We start from the raw sequence: 21,067 nt of genomic DNA on the forward strand, positions 1-21,067 counted from the left end.
GAGCACGATTGTGTACTAATGATCGCCCGCTCATACCATCCTCCAGCTCCTTAGATTTGTCCTGTGCTTCTGCAAAGGCAGAAAGGTGCCTCTCTGAAATTGTACACATGCGCAGTGGTTATTATTTTACTCCAACAATACAAATGGATGTTTACATGGATGTCAGTCGGAATGATGATGGACGAAACCACCTCTCTCAATCGAAATGGAATTTAAATCTGATCGAGTGTCCACTAGGTGGGGTGGTGGGTTGGGACTATCCCGACATGACAGGCAGTGTTAGTTGATTAGTTACCTGCAGTATTAACAGGAAAGGATGTGCGAACGTCACCGCTGCTGCTACGCTTAACTTCACTAGTCTAGAGTGGGTCCAAACACACCAATAACTCTAAGTTATCTCGTATTTAGTGCCCAGAGGCGTTTGTATATTCATAACGCTTCCTCCCTTGATGTAATATATACTTTGCAATTATTGCAAGGTACCCTGTTGTCATGCTTTCTTGTAAAGTATAACCAAACTTTTGAGCATTTGTGCCACTTAGACACCACGTTTCCTGTTTCCATAAGCTATGCAACGTGCGCGGCGACGTCATCCGCGCCGACTGGAATTGATAAGGGGAATCATTTGCAACAGTTCCGAACGATTCCTAGGAATTTAAATAACGGGAACCGGTTCTCAACTAGAACCGGTTTTCGATGCCCAGCCCAGTTTTACAGTCACTGCTTTGGAGACCCATCTGTAAAGCAATACACAGTCAGTAGTTCCGACGGCGGACCACGGGTCGTGGGACCCCATAACTCTATCACAGCTACGAAAATGAACATAATAGATGATAGTGTGACACCAGAACGTTTCCCCAAAACATTATTTAAGGTGTAAAAGTGGCGGATAGGGGTTGTAACACTGAATAAAACAAAGTTGGCTTGAATAACATAGAAATATTACAACATGTGATCTTATGCTTGTCTGTTGTTTTACAACCTTGGAATGAGAAGTCAGTTTTAAATCACTTCCAAGGACTTTTCTGGTACGTTTATGTGTTTCTAAAATCTGCAGATCATCTCAGTGTGCTTGTGGAGTTTAACAGTTGTGGCTGCATCCTGTAAACATTCCAAAATGCAGGGAGCTGTTTTGGTTGATATACAGCCTTCTAAAAGGTTTATCTTCAGTCAGTAGACTTTTTTTCCCATTGCAATTTTCGTGGCTCACTCAGAGGTGCAAAATGATGTGTAACAGAGTGGATACATGCCAGAAACATACGCTGTTACTGTGGTTTAAGTTTATAAAACTGATGCAACTTGTGCTTTCACTGTTGGCACAACTGGTAGCCAAATGCTGTTAACTATTCAACTTCACACGAGGAACTGGAGCAGGATTTATTGGCTGGTGTTTGTTGTGGTAATCTTTAAAGACAATTTTTATCCTCAAAATGGCGTCTTTACACAAATCATGTAATTACTCTTCTTTTCAAGGCTGCAGCCATCAGTTGTGTTTTGTGCCTCCAGTGGTCTGTTTGCTTAGCTATTCTCCCAGCTCCCATCATGACCCCCCACCCCCCCCCCACCCCCCCGCCGCCAAAACACACACACATGCCACTGCTATCACCACAAACTAGTTTGAGCTTGTCTTGTCACCCTCAGACGATGCCAGTCTCTCAGCCACTTGGGGCCCTTTTGCCTTTGCAGCACTCTATATTTGCCCAATCATTCAGGATCCAGATACAGGGATGAATTGTTAACCAGAGCAGGTTAGCCAGTGCCCCCTGCTCTGCCCCCGCCTTCCACTGCTCTCCTTCAACCTGTTGACACATTTCCATGGAAATCGAGCAAGAATTCTTTTTTCTCCTTGTGATCGCAGCTCCACCGCCACTCTTTGCCACCACAACTTCCTCTTCTCTTCATTTTGTGTAAGCTTCCAATCAAAAAGAAGCTGGGGGGAGTCACAGGGACAGGAAGTGATGACGGTGCATCCTTCTGAACAGAGTGAAGCTGTATACTGGGCTTTGTGGGAAATATGGCCATGGAAGGCTGTGTGTGTGTGTGTGTGTGTGTGTGTGTGTGTGTGTGTGTGTGTGTGTGTGTGTGTGTGTGTGTGTGTGTGTGTGTGTGTGTCCTTGTACTTATTACTTACTGAGGACCATTTTCACTATTTTCCCTACAAAGTGAGGACATTTTATGGTCCTCACTTTTTTTTAAAGCTTACCAGTTAGTTTCAGATGTATGGTGTGAATTAAGTTCTAGTTAAAGTTAGGGTAAGTTATAGATCAGCATTGGTTATGGTTAGGGTTGGGGTATGGGTTTAGCATAGTGGAATCACAAAAATGAATGGAAGTCAATGGAGGGTTCTCACTATGATAGAAAGACAGACATGTGTGTGTGTGTGTGTGTGTGTGTGTGTGTATGTGTGTGTGTGCGTGCACTACAGAAGTGGTCAGATTGAACCAAGATGGTACAGGCCTGTTTTCTACAGAGGGACTCGTGCATACGAGCTACACACACATACGCATGCACAGACACACACACACACACTCGTGCACCCACTAAACTCCTCTACAGATCTCACAATTGCCTGCTGTGGCAAACAACCCAATTTCAGCTTTCATTCAAAGTTCACTTTTGTGCTTGTGTGTGTGTGTATGTGCGTGGGTGACACATACACACACACACAAGTGTGCATGTCTTACATCCGCTGTGAGAACACATTTTGACTCTTCACCTCTAACATGGGGACAATTTGCAACTGTGAGGACATTGCCAGGTCCTCCCAGTGAGAATAACCCTAATAATTAGTTTCAGTGGTACGGTGTGACTGAACTTTTAGTTGAGGCTAGGGTGTAACATATAGAAATACCAACATGCTTGTGCATGTGTGTGTGTGTGCGCACGTGCGTTTGTGTGTGTGCCCAGTGTTGTATTTGCTCAGGGCAGGTGCGTGTTTGCTTGCCTGTCTCCATATGAGATCAGTGTTTACTCAAGGAATGAGCCACGTCCGATTTGTCATTTACTGTTATTGTTCAGCTCATCCAGCTGGTGCCACTAGCTTTAGTTATGTTGTTCCCCATCAGAAAGGGGCTAACTCTGGTAACTGGTGATGGTTGTAACCTTTGTGCAGCAGTACCGGGACCAGAGTGAATAGGGTGTGTATGGGGAGCGCGAGTGGGTGTCTAGCGTTCATTTTTGTAAGTCTTAGGTTGTATGTGCATGTGTGAGCATGAGGGAGGGAGTGTGTGACTGTGTCTGTGTATGACTGTATATGTCAGGTGGGGTCTTGGACTCCTCCCCTCTCCTGTGACTTCTTGTGCTGCTACACATCTTCACTTCCCTCCCCCTGCCATATTTGATGCAGACTGTGGTGCCTCGGTCTGCCCGAGTGGTCGCGGCTCATGGATCAGGGGCTTAAGATTTTTGGTATCTCTCTGATTGATCCTGGTGGCTGCCTGGTGGGATCTGAGTCCCTGGGCTCTGTTGGGTCCCCGGTGGGGCTGGTCGTCCCTGGGTCCCGGGTCGCTGGGTTCCGGGCTCGGCCGGCTTGGGGGTGGGAGGCTGCGGCTTGCTTTTGTGTGTGTGTTTGTGTGTCTACCATATTGTACCACCATCTGGGTGGTCCTTATGGTAGGTTTGATCGCCCTGTATCATAAATCAGTGTCCAGGCTCTGGCTGAATCTGTGTGCCTCACTGGAGCGAGGGGCTTGAAGCATTGAGCACCCCAGCCACTGCCTCGCATTGAACTGGCCACACGTCAGCTCTCCACACCAACTCTAAAATAACTTGCCACGCATGGCTGCCTTTGGGAAATGGCCTCAGCTCCAGGTTCACACCAGCCACAGGCAACACAAGACATATAAGAGAAGATGTTCATTCATAGAGTCCCGATTTCTGTGTTTTCCAAACTTTTATTCGAAAATTTGTGACTAAAGCAGCAAAATGGTTCCTACAAATATGTTTTTACTTCAAATGTTCCCACAAGATCTAGAGCACAAAGATAAAAGTCACACCTTTGTCTTTGTAGGTCCTCTACATCTCTGAGCTCGAGGAGAGAGGATGAAGGTCCATTCTCACCATCCGACTCACAAACAACACTGCTGGGCTTTTATCTTTGGAGACCGGCCACATGTCCATCCAGACCTGACTACCTACGAGTGCACAGTCCTGAGACCTGTGGCATTAATAAAGATAATGCTGTTTGGAATAATAACAGTCACTTCCATCCAAGAGACACAAGTGTGGCAGAACACAAAAGAAACCAAGATGAAAGGCTGAAAGGTGGGTCCGTGCACCTCTCTGGCTCTCATGTGGGAACTGATGGAAACTATATCAACATGTAGACATACAAACACTGCTGAGTGGGTCCATATTCCAATTATGACCCTCGGAGTCATGACGCAGACATGCAATTTGTTCTTTTGTTTGCTGAGATCACAAGGAGACGAGTGACTTGTCCTGCCTTTTATTTTTCTCTTTTTTGCCCTCATGTTTTGCTGATTTTCCCCTCTATCCTCTGTTGCATTCTGTGAGTGCATTTTAGTTTGATAAGGCAGGTGGTCTTTAAAAAAAACTGTCAGTACTTTTGGTTTCACGTCTTACATGCGGGAGCTTTCGGTTGGAGCCAGTCATGTAGGCCAGGATTAGAGCGGCGGAACAGGAGGAGGAGGTCCAGTTGGAGTCTTGGTTAGAAGCGACTGTAACACCCTGCAGTCAGAACCATGCAGAGTTCTGCTTAAAAGAGTTATTCTGTTTCTTAAGCTTTCAACCGTATCCCAGATGGCTTTTGTTGCCAGCCACAGACGTGCTTAGGGATGGGACTAGGGTAAAAGTCTTTCAGACTCTTAAGTCTCTGGACTCCTGCAGGTAAAGCTCAATAAGAAAGATAGAATGGGAAAGCAAAGCACTTTGCTGAGCCTTGTATATCCACACCTCAAACCTAAATGAAATGTGCAGTTTAGGTCAAAGATGAGGATTCGTGTCTGAGAGCTGGACTCATGTCACACTTACGTTACAAAATCAAAGTCTTACAAGTTGACTTGGTCTTGAAGCCTATGAACAATGTTTATCTCATGCAATCAGGAGTGATCGTAAGCTGCAGACCAGGAGATGAACATAGGTGCATGATCATCAGTAGGGATGTGTATTTTTGAAATTCTGGCGATACGATACATATCACGATACAGGGGAGATGATACGATATATCACGATACATTGCGATACATTCAGTCAGATGTTACAAGCAATTTTTTTTTACTGAATTTATTGTAAGAATGTTCAATAAACAGTCCAAACTGATACGTAACATGTTTAACATGAGGTATCTGAACCACGATGGAGGGATTTACATTTCAGTGGTGGAAACAAAACCCGCTGCACACTGCTGCCAACTAGCAGGTGGCGATTGAATTGCGCAAAACGAAAAGAAAATACACAAATGTTTGCATGTAAATTCTTTCAGGAATTAGATACACAGCTTTTGAATATCGATGTTATAATCTCAGGAAAAAATATCACGATATATTGCCATATCGATATTTCCGATACACAGCTTTTGAATATCGATACAATATTGCTGGGAAAAATATCACAATATATTGCCATCGTGATATTTTCTTACATCCCTAATCATCAGTGTTAGGAGTAACAGTGTTTAAGTATAACAACATCACCAACTGTGTTTAATTTATTTTTTTTAGGTAACAGAGTAATGTAATTCATTACTTTTCCTAGCATTTACATTACTGGGCATGTAAAGTTGCTTATTATTACAAAGTGGTAGAATGGAGCCCAGCAGTGCTGTCAGGATTTGTGACGGCCACACCAGTAATGTGTCGGTCGCACACAGCTCCTGCAAGAAGGAGCTGGCAGTGAGGGAGTTGGTGCTTTCAACATTAACATGATGGGATCTTTAAATATTGGTGGGGACAAATCTGTGTGGCAAACCGTTTTAACATTTAATCAACAGTTAGAGAGCTCTGTAATTCCTATTTTATATAGAAATAATTTAATTTGTCCTATTACTAATTTTATTCTTCTTAGTCAGAACTGCTATGTTGTTACAAGTAGAAATTATAATTAGGGATATCCACTCAGAAACTCTGCTGTGGTGCAACGTTTGCATTTTGCAGTATGGTAGTTTCACTAAAATCCCCTCTGACATCACTGGAGTGATGCAAATTAAACTTTAAATCTCAGAAAAACCACGGTGTCCCTATTTTTTGGTAGTCAGCAGTTCATTTAGCAATTCATTGTTTCATGCAGACAAGACCTTATGAACATGTTGAGTTTATTCATTAGAAAAAAATGACCTAAAAATCATAGCATTTAATTGGTCTATGGAGCTGAACAAAACGTCGTCCTTTCACTGATCCAAAAAAGGTTTCAAGTACTTAGGAATTATGCTGACACCTTGTTCTACAGCGTTGTTTGATGCCAATTATTCTAAGCTAGTAAGACAGATCTGACCCACTGGGATATTCTACCACTGACCCTTCTCGGCAGAATTGTATTTGTTCCCCTGCTTTAATTTTCTGTTTCAATCGTCTCCATTTTCAACATGCTAAACAAATTAATTTCTCAATTTATGCGGCAACATAAAAAAACTGAGAGTAAAGCTCCAAACACTTTATATGCCAAAAGGAACAAGAAGTATTGGCTTTACCCATTTAAAATATTCTTACTGGGTGGCTTACTAACCAGCTACAGTTACTTGGCTAGAGGTGAGGAAGTGAGAGTGGAATCAGATAGAACAAGGTAAAACCAAGGTATAATGCCACCAACCCTACCATATCGGGACCCAAAAGTCATTAAAGGCGTACTAGTATTTGCTAAAATTAACCTTTACAACAGAGGTGGGCAATCCTGGTCCTCAAGGGAACAACTAAAACCTGCTGGCTAGCGGCCCTTGATGACCAGGATTGCCCACTGCTGCTTTACAAGGTTAATGGAAGGCCACCTATATCCCTCTGTGGCCAGAATACTCAACTTGCAACTTATAGTTAACGTATAGTTGCTGGTTCAGTCTGTTGGACTTAGAATAAATTGAGCTGACATACCTGGTGCTGCAGTCTGGTTCCAACACATTTCCTGCATGTTTTAGATCATAAACACTACTGATTTGTTAGCTTTAGTGATAAAAATCACTCCTGTAGACACTAAGGATTTGCTTTTGGTTCTACAAATGGACACTAGAAAGTGCTAATGGCAAGCCAAAACTGTCTCTAACAACCTGAAAATAGAAAATGAGTATCATACCTACAAACTTGAAGTTTTTCAGCTTTTTGGCTTGAAGCTTACTTAAATCCATTCTCATCCCAGCTGCTTCACATTCGGCTGCCAATAACTGCCAGAGTCCGCCCCATTCTCTCTCAGCCAATACGGAGACACTGATGCATGCTCTTATCACCAGTAGAATAGACCACTGTAATGCCCTGCTTTCTGGTCTTCCCAAAAAGAGCATTTCAGGCATACAACGTTTACAAAACTCTGCAGCACGTGTCCTGATGAAGACCAGGAGGCGGGAGCACATTACACTAGTTTTAGAATCGCCTCATTGGCTCCCCGTATGTTTCAGGATTGATTTTAAGGTCCTCTTAAGGGTTTTTAAGTGTCTTAATGGTCTTGGGACTTCTTATCTTTGGGAACTGCTTTTACCGTATGAACCCTCGCGGCCTCTTCGCTCCTCTGGCAGCCGTCTCCTTGTGATTCCAAAAGTCAGGGCACATACCCATGGCGAGGCGCCCTTCAGATTTTATGGCCCTCGTCTCTGGAACGAGCTGCCAGAGGACCTCAGGGTCGTAGAGAATGTTCATGTTTTTAAGAGCAGGCTCAAGACTCACCTTTTTAGCTTAGCTTTTAACCGATAATTGTTTTTAGCTGCATTTCCTGTTTTATTAATTAATTGATTTATTTTAATATTTTTATTTTAGTGGTATTAGTTGTAGTGTTTTACTATCTGTTGAATATGTTTTTATTAGTTATTTTACAATCCATATTATTATTATTATTATTATTATTATTATTATTATTATTGTTATTATTTATTTATTTACTGTATATATTTATTTATTTTCATTTTAATTATTTTAATCATACCAGTGTTTCCTCTGTGGGGCCCTCTGCCTCAGGGGTGGTGGTTGACTGTGGCGGCCTGGGCGCCATGGGTTGGTGCTTCGGCTGCTGCCGTCGATCAACTGCTGCCGAGGCAGATGGCTCACCTGTTGGTGCTTCATTCAATACCTAACCCATCTGAACTCAGCCTAGGGTTTACTTATGCTGTTCTTTAGGTTGTGTGTGTGTGTGTGTGGGGGGGGGGGGGGGGGGGGCAATGGGTTGTGGGATGGGGGTGTAACTGTCACAATTATTTTTATATTTGTGTGGAAGAGATGGGAATGTGTGTTATATTGGGTCATTTTAATCTGTTAAGCACTTTGAGCTGCATTTTCTTTTGTATGAAAAGTGCTATACAACTAAAGTTTGATTGATTAAAGTTTGATTGATTGAATAATGTGCCAATGATGCCAATTATTATTATTATTATCCACAATAATGTGGAATTCCTTTCAGGCAAATAATCCTGTATCTACCTTTGATTTGGTTTTTGTTTGCTATTTTAGGAGAAGCTTCTGCTTTTGTATGAGATAAATGTCAGGGTATGTTTTATGTTAAATGTATAATGTTGAAGCTTTCAAAATAAAAGTTATTTTAATAAAGTCATAGCATTTAAATTTGATGCTTGATTAGAAAAAAAATCCTGCTCATAGGTGGAGGTATCTCTGATAGAAAAATAGTCTGATCTGGTGTCGCTGTTTCACCTTAGATCAAAGGTTTGCATCCATGTTGTACCTTCAGGGCTTTTATGACTCATTAGATTAGATCTGTCCAGCATTCCTTTGCAATGACTCCATGGTGACAACCAAACAATCAACATTTTGTAAACAGCAGCAATACATTTCATATTTAAATGCCAGGGAGGAGAAAAGTTCCCTGTCAGTCAGCTAATAAAAAAAAAGTAAAATTAAAATGACGAGAAATGACTGTTTACATTTGAGACATGTTTACAAAGAATGAAGAGAAAAAGAGGTGTGATGTCACCCAAGAGTTCCAGTACATTTCCTCGGGAACAAACATGTGCTCTTAAAACTTCTACTGTCTGTTTATTTGCTCAGTTTTGCTTTAACAGCTGATTGATTCAGCCTGAAAATGTAAACTGTGTCTGTCACAACACCTGATTAAGGCTAAACTGGCACCTTGCAGGCTAAGGCTCAAGAGAGAGCAACAAAAAACGGTGAATGATGGAGTGGCAACAACATGGTCAGAATGTCAGGCTGCGGTATCAGAGGTCCGATCTGTAAATCAAGTCAGGAGACGTGATTTGGTTAGACTACTCTGTTAGTCATTTTCTGTTTGCCCCCCAAGTGTTTATCATGGAGGTTTCACAAGTGGCCACTTCTCCCTGCACTGATAAACAGCAGGGATTGGATCCAGACCCAGCTGGCTTCTAGCTGGAGCCCTTGGGCTTGTAACCACACAGACTGAGAATGTTAGTCATTTGTTTATCGCTGCCAACATTTGCCTCATCCTAATCCTGTTAAGGATTATCTGGATTGATATTTTCCTCATCCTACCTTTTTCCACTTTTGCAGGTCCTGATTTACTTCAGATTTGAGACTCAAGTGTGTGTGTGTGTGTGTGTGTGTGTGTGTGTGTGTGTGTGTGTGTGTGTGTGTGTGTGTGTGTGTGTGTGTGTGTGTGTGTGTGTGTGTGTTTTATAGATTGATTGGGGTTGGTATGAAAACTCTAGATACAGTGACTACATTTTTTATCGGTCCTTGTGAGACACATGACCTGCATGTCAACCACACACCTGGCGCCATTTTAGGTGTTTGACTCACACTGCTAGGGGAAGCCGCAGCTGAAGTCAAAGCAGAAGACGGGTCAAAAGCATAGACTAAAACCACAAGGATGAACACATCTCCTGCAGGAGTAAGCTTCCGAAGGAGGCTAGAGATCAGTGTTTTTAGCAATTGCCTACAGTCGACATTGTAGATCCCTACAACCTCAACGAAAACAAACAGAGCTCAGACGTGTCATTACTGCTGAAAATACATCACATGAGGAAGTGTAGCACTCCTTCAACATATTTGAAATTAAGTAAAAGTAAAAAGTAGCCGCCCACAAACTTGACCACGAACACAGGCGCTATGTTTTATTTTCTGAACGGGCCTTAATTAAACAAGTTGTTATCAATATAAATTACAAGCAGGTACAGAAACAATACCTACGTGCTGAGGTCGCGCTACACGTGTTTGTTTTTGTTTTGACAGAGTTTACAACAACCGTCATGACCGTTTCCTCCCGTCATTTTAATTTCTCAAATAATAATAAATAAAACATCACCATGACATTTTTATTAGTTTTTCATGAATATTTAGTCTAAACAAGCTGACCAGCGTGTCCAGCAACATATTACAATTAAACAACTTCACCTAAAGTAGGAACATATTACCTGCTGCGTTCTGGTTCTGCTGCTGGGCTGTGACCCAGATGTGCTCCAAGCTGCTCTACAGCGCCTCAACGCGTTAATAGCAGCCTGCGCTGCTCATGGTGTCCAGGTCTGAGATAATGGGAAGATGGGAATCTTTTTTTGATGTAATTTACCTCTGTGATGTTTTCTGTGTGAAACGTTTAAAAGGCCTGCACACCTGTATGCGTCCTGTCAGAATGATCAACAGCTTTGATTCTCTGTCCAAATAAACAGTCAAAAATATCCAGTTAACGCGATCACTGCCTACATTTAACTTTTTTTGCCTTCTTGTGAAGATAGCACGGCAACCCTTCACACAACAAGAGTGTACAAAGCAACCGGTGCTTCGTTTGTTTATACACCTAGCTACCCATCATGCAACGCGCTACAGCGCCCGATACGTCACCTGAAAAGGACCGATTTCATGATGGGTTGATTTGACTTGTGGTTGTGCGTAGGGCTAAAGGAGTGTTAAGATCTAGCAAATCCCCTCTCCTGACGTGGAAACAGTACAAGAGCCCTGTTGGAACCTACTAATCAAAGAGGCTGAATGTCGGCATGGCGTCACAGGATTCGGAAATGACTGATGTCACGACAGAGAAGAAAGTGCTGCGTCTGCTTTGTCTGTCGTGAAGATATTGGCTCAGTCACCTGGATCGGAGGTGGAATGGGTTTTAAAGAGCAAAGCAACCTCTTTCAGCGTGACCTTTTTAGAGCTGACTACAATCACAATATAAACCTTATTAGAATAAGGGTTAAAAAAACAACCATTTCATTATTGATGCCCCCCCCCCCTCCCCAACACACACACACACACACATACTGTGGATGAGGAAGCCTGATGAACGTGCACAAAGGCCCACCTTACACAGAAGCACATACACCAAGACTGACAGGAAAATAACTTGTAATACAGTCTTATGTGAAGCCAAAGGTTAGGAATGATGGTTCCCAAACTTCTGGAATACTTGGATTGAATTGTGGTCTCTTAGTTGCATTTAAGCGCAACCAAGGCTGCAATTTCAACTTTAAAACTTTAAAAGAGTGGGAAACTCGTTTAATCTATACGTTTGCTGTGGCCTCTGGTAGGAATGAATGCCTTGCTAGATGTACTCTGGGGGGAAGCAGACAACAGGATTTGGAGTCTTATTTACTGATATTTGGAGATTTTACCTCTGATTGGATAACTCTGCCAAGACTTGCAATTTGAAGGTTTTCTCCACAAATAACATTAGCCTGGAGGAGTAAGTGTGTGTGGTGGTGTTGTTAATGCTAACGCTTAGCTTTTAAAAGACGAGATGTTCTCTGCTGGATGCCAAACCAACAACTGTCTTCCCAGTATTGAGTCATAATCCATGAACGTTACGTGACAGTAGCCTCTTTTATAAAACAATACCGCCATTTTGCTGCAATGCCGTGGCGGCACCAGGGGCCTTCGTTCGTTCATAAGTGGTCAGACTTTGGTGATAATGTGGCGCAGTCATGTCCTTTTTACAAAAGATTGTACAATGGCGGTATACAGTGATCCCTCGCTACTTCGCGGTTCGTTTATCACGGATTCACGACTTTGCGGATTTTTTCTTTGGAGCCTTATTCAAGGGAAATTCGCCGATTTGCTGTATTTTTCACCGATTCGCGGTATTTTTCTATGCGAAATATCAAAAAATTCCTGTTTTTTTCATCTATTTCATCATAAAATACACTTTTTGTAATAAAACTATAAAAAAAACAAGTAAAAAAAAATGTTTCTTGAGTTTTACCCACAAAAAGTGAATGTAATCATACGATAATTCAATATAGTACTGTACTCTAAATATGGTGTCCCTACTTCGCGGATTTTCAACTATCGCGGCCAGGTCTGGAACGCATCTACCGCGATAAACAAGGGATCACTGTAAAGGGGTAATGGGGGCCGTCTCTTGGCTGCTGCAGACTTCTGTTTATCTTGGGCATAACTTGCATTTTATTGCATTTAAAGCTGCCTTTTAAAGTTTTCTTTAACAAGTTGCACCTAAAGTCCTCCACATAGTCCCTGTGCAGTCTCAGGTGATCTGACCTCCAGCTGTAACAGACAGACGCTCCGCATCACTGATACTGTTTACAAAAACTAAACATTTGCCCCTGTTTACTTTCATTTTCAATATAGTTTACTGCCTGAGCTCAGCAGTAACTCCCCACATGATCATGGCACCTCCCTCTGTTGCGCCAATGTGTAATATGCATTCACAAGTACGTCCTTGCAGTAATATTATTACCAAGCGCGGCGGCACGAATGCCACAAAATTCCCGCAACGCCATGCCACCACGGCGCGTTTGTAAGACACACCGTGGCGGCAGTATTACGCTGATTAGCAGACATGGTGTGTCTTCTAAAAAGGACTGGTGTGACGTAGATCTGTCAGGCTTTTGAAATCCTAGAGTTTCACCGTCTGTTTTCTATCAGAAGCTAAGGAAGGCACTAGGAGACTATTTTCATGTTCAACCTTCATGAAAAACTCTCAGTGACTAATTATAATCAGGAATACTCATTAAAATGTTTTTTTCAGTGAACCACACCTTTAATACATTTTTCACTTCTTAACCATACAGTGATAGACTGATTTGTCTCATGTCAAGGTATAAAAGTCAATGCTATAAAATCTGATGCTTCTCGTTCCTTTTGATGAAACTAACTTAACATTTGAATTTTTTCAGCTCATATTAAGTTCAGTCATGTTTCAAATGCTTGACGTCCCTCAAAGTGTCCAGCAGTGGATACTGTTGTTGGGTGTGACTGACAGAATGAAAGGTACCCCCCACAACTGCAAAGTCTTCACTTGCTGCTGCACATGTAAGCTCTCCAGCCAATACACTCACAGCTAAACTTCATGTGGTCTCAGTAATTGTCCTTTTTTGAGGTGAGGGTTGCAGATATGCTTCACTATGCATATCTTTCTCTGCATTTCTTGCCCTGTTTGGCTTATTTTGTAAAGTGTCCTTTAATTGGCAGCATGGTCACAGTCTCTTGATTTAACTGTCCCCTGTGGTACCTGAATGCTGCCTATTTGACCCCTTGGCCCAAAGGTAAAAGTAAAAAAAAATGACAGGCACAACTCAGTAATGTTTGTTTTTGCTTAACGTACCCACTTTTTTGTTGTTGTTATTCTTGCTTCTTGTGCTCGATATAAGCTTTGGTCCATGGAAAGCCACACGTTTTGTTTCAACAAAACACTATTCCATGCTCCATAGGCCTAAAGAAAGACTTGAGCTTCAGTGAACTGGGACATCATGCATTTTACTTCTACACCAGCCACTTCCAACTCGGCTGCATCAGCACTGCTCAAAGACTAGAGAGCACAGTGATCACACCATGGGGTGCAAAGCTGTGGCTCAGGCTGTGCTGCACTTTAATCCTCATCTCATTTAACCATAATGGGAAACATGTGCTTTCTCCGTGTAGGGCACAGGCCCACCATCAGAGAGGCTGTTTATGTTTGCTCTAAAACCAGCTCCTGTGACCACTCATGGACGTTCAATCGATCAATCAAACTTTATAAAGCTCTTTTACTACAAAGAATGCAACTCGAAGTGCTTTACAGATTAAAATTACCCTTCATAACCCTCATTCCCATCCCTCCCACACCAATTCAAAAGTATTGGCACAGTTATCTCCTGCTACTGGTCACCAGTGTAGAGATTTAAGAACAGGAGTGAATGTGTTCAGCTCTCTTGGTTCTTGATAAGACTCTAGCAGCAGCATTCTGAACAAGCTGCAGTTTCTTCACAGATTTTTTGGGAAGACCAGTCAAAAGACCATTGCAATAGTCCAGCCTGCTAGAGATGAATACATGAATGAGTTTCTCTAGGTCTTGTCTTGATATGAGACCTCTGAGTCGTGCTAGTTGATGCAAATGATACATCACTGATCTAGTTATAGCCTGAATGTGACCAGTGAAGCTCAGGTCTGAATCAATTATGACACCAAGATTTCTAACCCTAGTGTTCTTTATTCCTCTGGAGCCAAGTTGAGCAGTAACCTCCAGCCTATCCTTCTTATTTCCAAAGACAATAACTTCAGTCTTGTTTTTGTTTAACTGGAGGAAGTTTGATTGCATCCAGTCCTTAACTTGCTCCAAACACTGATAGAGTGAGTCTAGAGGACCACAGTCACTAGGTGATAGAGCTGAGTAGATATGGGTGTCATCTGCATAACTATGACAGATAAGATTGGAACCAACTATGGACTGCGCCTGAAAGTCCCACCCAGATTATGAGCCTACTGTTAAACTCATCGACGTGTCAACGAACTGTGTTAATCTCAATTGAGTTGACTGAAAAGAATCCGAAATTTAAAAGATTGCCAAATGTATTAGAGACTGAGAAAAGTCTGTCTAGGAAACTCTTCGGCCAAATGCTGGTACAGGCAAGATCACTGTTGGAAACCGTGAATTTAAGTGCTTGGAATTGCATGTGACAGATGTCAGCTTCAGCATATTGGGTTTGTGTCAGAAACTTCTGGTTTTGCTTTGAGCAGAGCAAAACAGAGCAGGGCCTTTTAGGTCAGGGTCAGAAATGGACAATTCATCACGCCGCACTATCAAGAAGGTTGTTGTGGTCCACAGCATCATAAGCTACAGTGAGATCGAGCATCATCAGGACAGATGTGTTGCCTGAATCTGTATTTAGACGAATATCGTTTAATACTTTAATAAGTGAAGTCTCAGTGCTGTGGTGTTGTCTAAAGCCTGACTGGAAACTATCTAACAGATTGTCTCTAAAAAAAGTTATTCAGCTGGATCATAACAGCCTTTTCAATCGTTTTCCCAATAAAAGGGTCATTAGAGATTGGTTTGTAGTCATTCATCTAATGTCCCTTTCTTTAGAAGAGGTTTAACAGCAGCAGTTTTCAATTATTTAGAAAAAATACATGACCTTAAGGAACTGTTAATTTTCAGTACATCAGCTTTTAAACAGCTAAAAATATTTCTGAAGAAGTTATTTGGCAAGACACAGACAGCAGGTGAGTTTAAGGCCTTAACTATGTTCTTCAGTGTTTTAGCATTAATCACACTGAAAGCTAGCCAGATTGTTGTTGTGTGGCTATAGCAGTGAAGGGTTAGGGTGTGAAGAAGAAGAAGAAGAAGAAGAAGAAGAAGAAGAAGAAGATATCTTTTCTATAGCGCTTCTCAAGATCACAAGGTGCTTCACAAAAACAAAAAATGTAAAAATATAAAAAATGATTACAAATATATTTAAAATGAGCAAAAAATAGACAATTGTGATTAAAAAATGTAAAGAAAGAGAGAGTGAATAGGAAAGAGGGAAATCAGTAGATTCTAAGTAAGGTAGAATAGGTAGGGAGAGCAGAACAAGGAGAAGGTGATGAAGGTCACACCAAAACCAGCTTGAACAAGTGAGTTTTCAGCTGCTTTTTAAAGGAGTCCACTGAGTCCACTGATCTCAGGCTCAGGGGGAGAGAGTTCCAGAGTCTGGGGGCCACAGCAGCAAATGATCTGTCACCTTTGGTCTTTAGTCTGGTGCTGCAAAACCAGTAGGCTTTGGTCACTGGACCTCAGGGACCTGCTGGGGGTGTAGGGACTAAGAAGATCACCAATGTATGGTGGTGCTTGTCCATGTACGGCCCTATAGACCAGAACCAGGATCTTGAAATGAACCCTGATGTTGACAGGGTTGATGTGGGAGAATAAATGGTTAATCTGATGTTTAGGATTTTCTCATTGAAATAGGATGCAAACTCATTAGACTTGGTTTGGGAAATGAAATCAGGGCTTAACTGTGTTGGGAGATTAGTTAACCTCTCAATAGTAGCAAATAGAAAATGGGAAATGTTAATATTATCACTAATGACTTTGGAGAAAAAGGCTTGTCTCACTTTTTTAATTAAATAATTTAATTAAAGTGTAAATTGTATAAGCACATGATTTTTACCAAAACAAGAGTGGACAACCCTCAAGAAATCTCTACTGCCCATATTTCAATGTTATTTAAGTAAGCTTTGATTATAAAACAAAAGAAAGTAAGAAAATTATTTTTTATATAGCGCTTCTTAGGATAAAAATCAAGAGGTGAGTAAATAACTCATGAAAGAATAAAGTTATGTTAACACCAAGCACACCATTGTTTTTCTTGTGAAATTACCAATAAGTTTGATGTGTCACATGACCCATGTTCTACCCAACCTTTGTTATTATTACTGGGCTGTCTACTGCTTGTCCTACTTGATATATTTTCAATATGAGGACTTGGATGAATTTCATGGATCGAAATGGAAAGCTTCCTTTGACTTTTATGACGTCTGACATTGGGGCACCAATCCCACCTTCAAAAAAACTGGTAATTGATAATCTTAATGTTCACAACTCACTCAGGATCAGTTTTCATTTTTGGAAGCACTTTCATTACATGCAGATGAACTTGTACCATTCAATAGCATCTCAGCTGTTAAGCAAACCTGGTTATATCTGCATTCTTTTTAGTCAGATGTCCATTTAAGTACACTCCAGTTATCTTAAGCATGTTGGCCTGGATTTTTAATTCACCTTTACGTTTTCCACTAACAAGGCACAGTAGGATGACTGGCTTTGCATTTTAATTCATTTTTGGTAATATATGTTGTGTGCAGCTATGTGATTAGGGGCAATTTCTATGTTTTACTGTGCAAGAAATGTACAACTTGCCCCTGCAAGGTTTCAAGCTCCCCCATTGGTGCATCTTCCCATCATTCCATTGCCGTAGCTGTAGCTGTAACTCATGCATAGCTACAATGTTTGGTTTAAAGTCCACTCACAATCATGTCTTCCATTTGTATTTGTTGCTCCAAATCATTGATTCTGAGCTCTAGACCTTTAATAGTAATACCCTTTTCCTGGATAGTAATTTCAAGTGCAGCCACTTCCATGAGCAATACGAGCAGCTTCGCTCGTTGTTCAGCTAAGTTGCTCAGCTCTCCGGACATAAAGTTCAGGGATTTTTGGATTTCCTTTATTTCCTTCTCCATAGCATTTGCCCATGTCTTTGGTGACATTTTAAAGCTGAACAGCTTCTGGTAGCTTTTAATTGAGCTGGCCACTGCTTGTCTGGACCTCCTGAGATAATTCCTTCCAGGTTTTCCAGCAGAGTCACAATGCCATGGTCCTCAAACATTGTTGTTAGCCTCAGCGCTCAAACTGGCTCAGCCGCCTAACCTTTGTACAGTCTGTCAGGTCATACTGATCAGAGCAGAAAGAAAGAAAGAAAGAAAGAAAGAAAGAAAGAAAGAAAGAAAGAAAGAAAGAAAGAAAGAAAGAAAGAAAGAAAGAAAGAAAGAAAGAAAGAAAGAAAGAAAGAAAGAAAGAAAGAAAGAAAGAAAGAAAGAAAGAAAGAAAGAAAGAAAGAAAGAAAGAAAACAATCTTTTATATAGTGTCTCAAGATGACGCGCTTCACAAAAACAAAAAATGTAAAAATAGAAATCATTAAATAGCTCATATCAAATATTCATAATGAACAAAACAATTTGTAATGACATGGTAGAAAAATTGTGAGAAAAACACATGTATGGCTGTCAGACAGACCAAAAGACTGACAGGAAAAAGAAAGAGGGAGGAAGTCAGAGAGAGAAACAGAAATACAGACAGAGCAAGACACAGATGAAGGAAAATGGATGAGGGAGACAGAGGGAAAGATAAATGAGGGAGGGCCCAGAGAGAGACAGACGGATAACTCTTGACTGATAAAAGAGACCTTTGATTCTTTGGGCTTTTAATTGTTTACATTTAGTTAATGGCCCAACTGCATGTTGGTTACAATAATCTGCAGTGTCAGATGTCATTTCGGAGGTCTGAAACTTCACATCAAAAACTTCCAAATGTTTTAGTGGAACAATGCTTTGTTGGTCATTTGTGTGATTTTTTGTGTGCTTACCATGAATTTTGTTGAAGATATCACAAGAAGATTTCAGCTGTGACTGGAGCAGAACATCCATCCATCCACTTTCTTCCGCTTATTCAGAGTTGGGTCGCAGGGGCAGCAGCCTAAGTCAAGACTTCCCTCTCCCTAGCCACTTTGGCCAGCTTTTCCGGGGGAATCCCGAGGTATTTCCTGGCCAAGCAAGTGACATGGTCCCTCTAACATGTACTGGGTCTCCCTTTAGGTCTCCTCCTGGTTGGATGTGCCCAGTAAATCTCACCAGGGAGATGTCCAAGAGACATCCTAACCAGATGCCTGAGCCACCGCAACTGGCTCCTTTCAATGTGGAGGAGCAGCGGGTCTATTCCGAGCCCCTCCCGGATGACAGAGCTTCTCACCCTATCTCTAAGGGAGAGCCCAGCCACCCCAGAGTACCCCACAGGGCCCCCTGATAAATGCGGTCAAACGCCTTCTCCAAATTCAAAATATGCATGTAGATTGGTTGGTTGAACTCCCACGCACCCTCCATGACCCCCCTAAGAGTATAGAGCTGGTCCAGTGTTCCACGGCCAGGACAAAAACCACATTGCTCCCACTAAATCTGCGGTTCAAAAATCCGATGGATCCTCCTCTCTAGAACCCCTGAATATACCTTACCAAAGAGGCTCAGAAGTGTGATCCCCCTGTAGTTGGAACATACCCTGTGGTCCCCCATTTTAAATAGGGGGACAGCCACCACTGTCTGCCAATTCAGTGGAACCGCCCCAATGTCCATGCAATATTGCAGAGCTGCATCAGCCAACACAGCCCTACGGCATCCAAAGCCCCTCTGGAGCAGGGTAGTTTCTAGCATTGTGGGGGCCCTATGCAAGGTAATGTTCTGGGCCCCTCTATTTTGACAAACTGCAATTGATGATCTGTAAACCCACCATTAATTGTCACAAATTGCAAGCAAAACACTCACTCAAGTAATATAACTAACTAATAAAAACTAGAAAGCAGTCAGAGTGCAGACCTCCACCCTGGGAGGGGTGTTCACATCACACATACCATAATAAAAGGGTTAAGTGAATGTGAACAAGTACGACAACAATTTATTAAAGATTCCTATATCAAGACAGTGGTCAAGATCACAATCGTTCTGATGGTCTGAGATGTAATTATTTTAAGTATATGTTACAGCTGTTGCTGTTTACCTCAGAAAACGGACTCTGCAGAGGACAATCAGTGCATTGACTCCTCCTCCTACCTGCACAGCTGCACTCACTTGAGTTGATCACCTCCTGAGCAGTATAAAAGGGAGAGCTGCCAGGAGGAAGGGAGAGACTGGATCCGTGCCAGTTCTCTCATGTGCTCCATTTGTTGGTGTTTTAATGGCTTTTAAATGGGTTTTAGTTCTTTACGTTTAGAGAAGCTTAAGAGCTTTTAGAGGGTTTTAACAGACGAGGGACCAGAGTGCTGGTCACCTCTTGGCTCCCAAACTTGTGTTTAAGTCAGTGGACTTTGTTTTGTGAATGTTTGGGAGCATTCGGATGTCTGTTTTAGACGTAAACCCTTGGCCATTTTAACAATGTGTTTAAGTACTTTTAGATTTGGAGCTTTTTGTCATTTTAAAATCCTTTTAATAAAATCAATGTTTACAATTTCCACAACTGAAACACATGCCTCTGTGTTACTCCCCGTCCTTCTCCATATCCACCAATAGAGGACGTAACATCAATGGGGGCTCGTCCGGGATATCAACCATCCCACAAAGGACTTTTAATGGCATGTGCTTTTTGCAAACAGGTTTTATTCATATGATTTTAAGATGTGTGGTCAGCTGTGTCCTCTCAGGTATTGTGAGTATGTACTTTTAGTTTTATTCTGTTGTGCTTGTTAAATTTTAAAGTGAACAGAGTGAATTCCCTATAGGCTATAGGAGCGCACCATCTTTTGGATGCGTTCTGGTTTTTGTTTTTCTAGAGTTGGGGTTATGGAGGTTAGCGTTGGTAGAAATTCTACCATCTCGGGAGCACCCCAGGGATTTGGAGGGATGGGCTCTCCTGTCCGCTGGTCCGTTTGTGCTCTACGCCCCATGAATACTAGGGTGGAGATCAGCTAGTACTCCTTCAATTAGCTAGAGGGAATTCTTGTTGGACAAAAGACCTGTGCAGGTAGGAGGAGGAGGCAATGCACTGATTGTCCTCTGCAGAGTCCGTTTTCTGAGGTAAACAGCAACAACAGTATAATTCTGGTTTTATTGGGCTATTAACATTTAAAGCTGGCGTGTAGTTTATAATTGGGATTTTAAACCAAAACAGTGTGTTATAAATGTAATTTAAAAAGCATTTGATTTTTCTTCAGAAATTTCTGATTAGAAAATGTACATGAACAAAAAATCTGAAAGAGCAGAAATCAAGCATAACACGTATTACAACCTTGTATCGATTTATTTATATATACAACTTTCAGTGTCTGAGTTTCTGTAGATATTGTCTGTGTTCAGGTGTTTTTAGCTGTTGTGGTATTCTGCAGAGCAGTTCTTGTCCTGCTGCACGCTAAACTATTTCTTGCACTCTTTGCACATCAAGGGAGTGTTTTTTTATTTATTTATTTTTGTTTTGTTTTGGTTTTTTACACAGAGTGTATCTGTTTCACCCCTGACTTGCCCTCTGTGCTTTGTCCATTCC

The 21,067-nt window shown here is 41.7% G+C and overlaps 1 protein-coding gene across 1 annotated transcript in view; it reads left to right on the forward strand.

Annotated features, from left to right (window-relative positions):
- Window positions 1-2,723: 2,723 nt before the first annotated feature.
- Window positions 2,724-21,067, forward strand: part of LOC139062263 (uncharacterized) — a 99,361-nt gene continuing 81,017 nt past the window's right edge. Inside the window, exons 1-3 of the mRNA XM_070543132.1 lie at window positions 2,724-2,767; window positions 3,347-3,469; window positions 4,010-4,263. Coding sequence (XP_070399233.1) covers window positions 2,724-2,767; window positions 3,347-3,469; window positions 4,010-4,263 — 421 coding nt within the window. The remainder of the gene's footprint in view (window positions 2,768-3,346; window positions 3,470-4,009; window positions 4,264-21,067) is intronic.

The sequence above is a fragment of the Nothobranchius furzeri genome, chromosome 12 (assembly GCF_043380555.1).
Source record: "Nothobranchius furzeri strain GRZ-AD chromosome 12, NfurGRZ-RIMD1, whole genome shotgun sequence".
Lineage (NCBI taxonomy): Eukaryota > Metazoa > Chordata > Actinopteri > Cyprinodontiformes > Nothobranchiidae > Nothobranchius > Nothobranchius furzeri.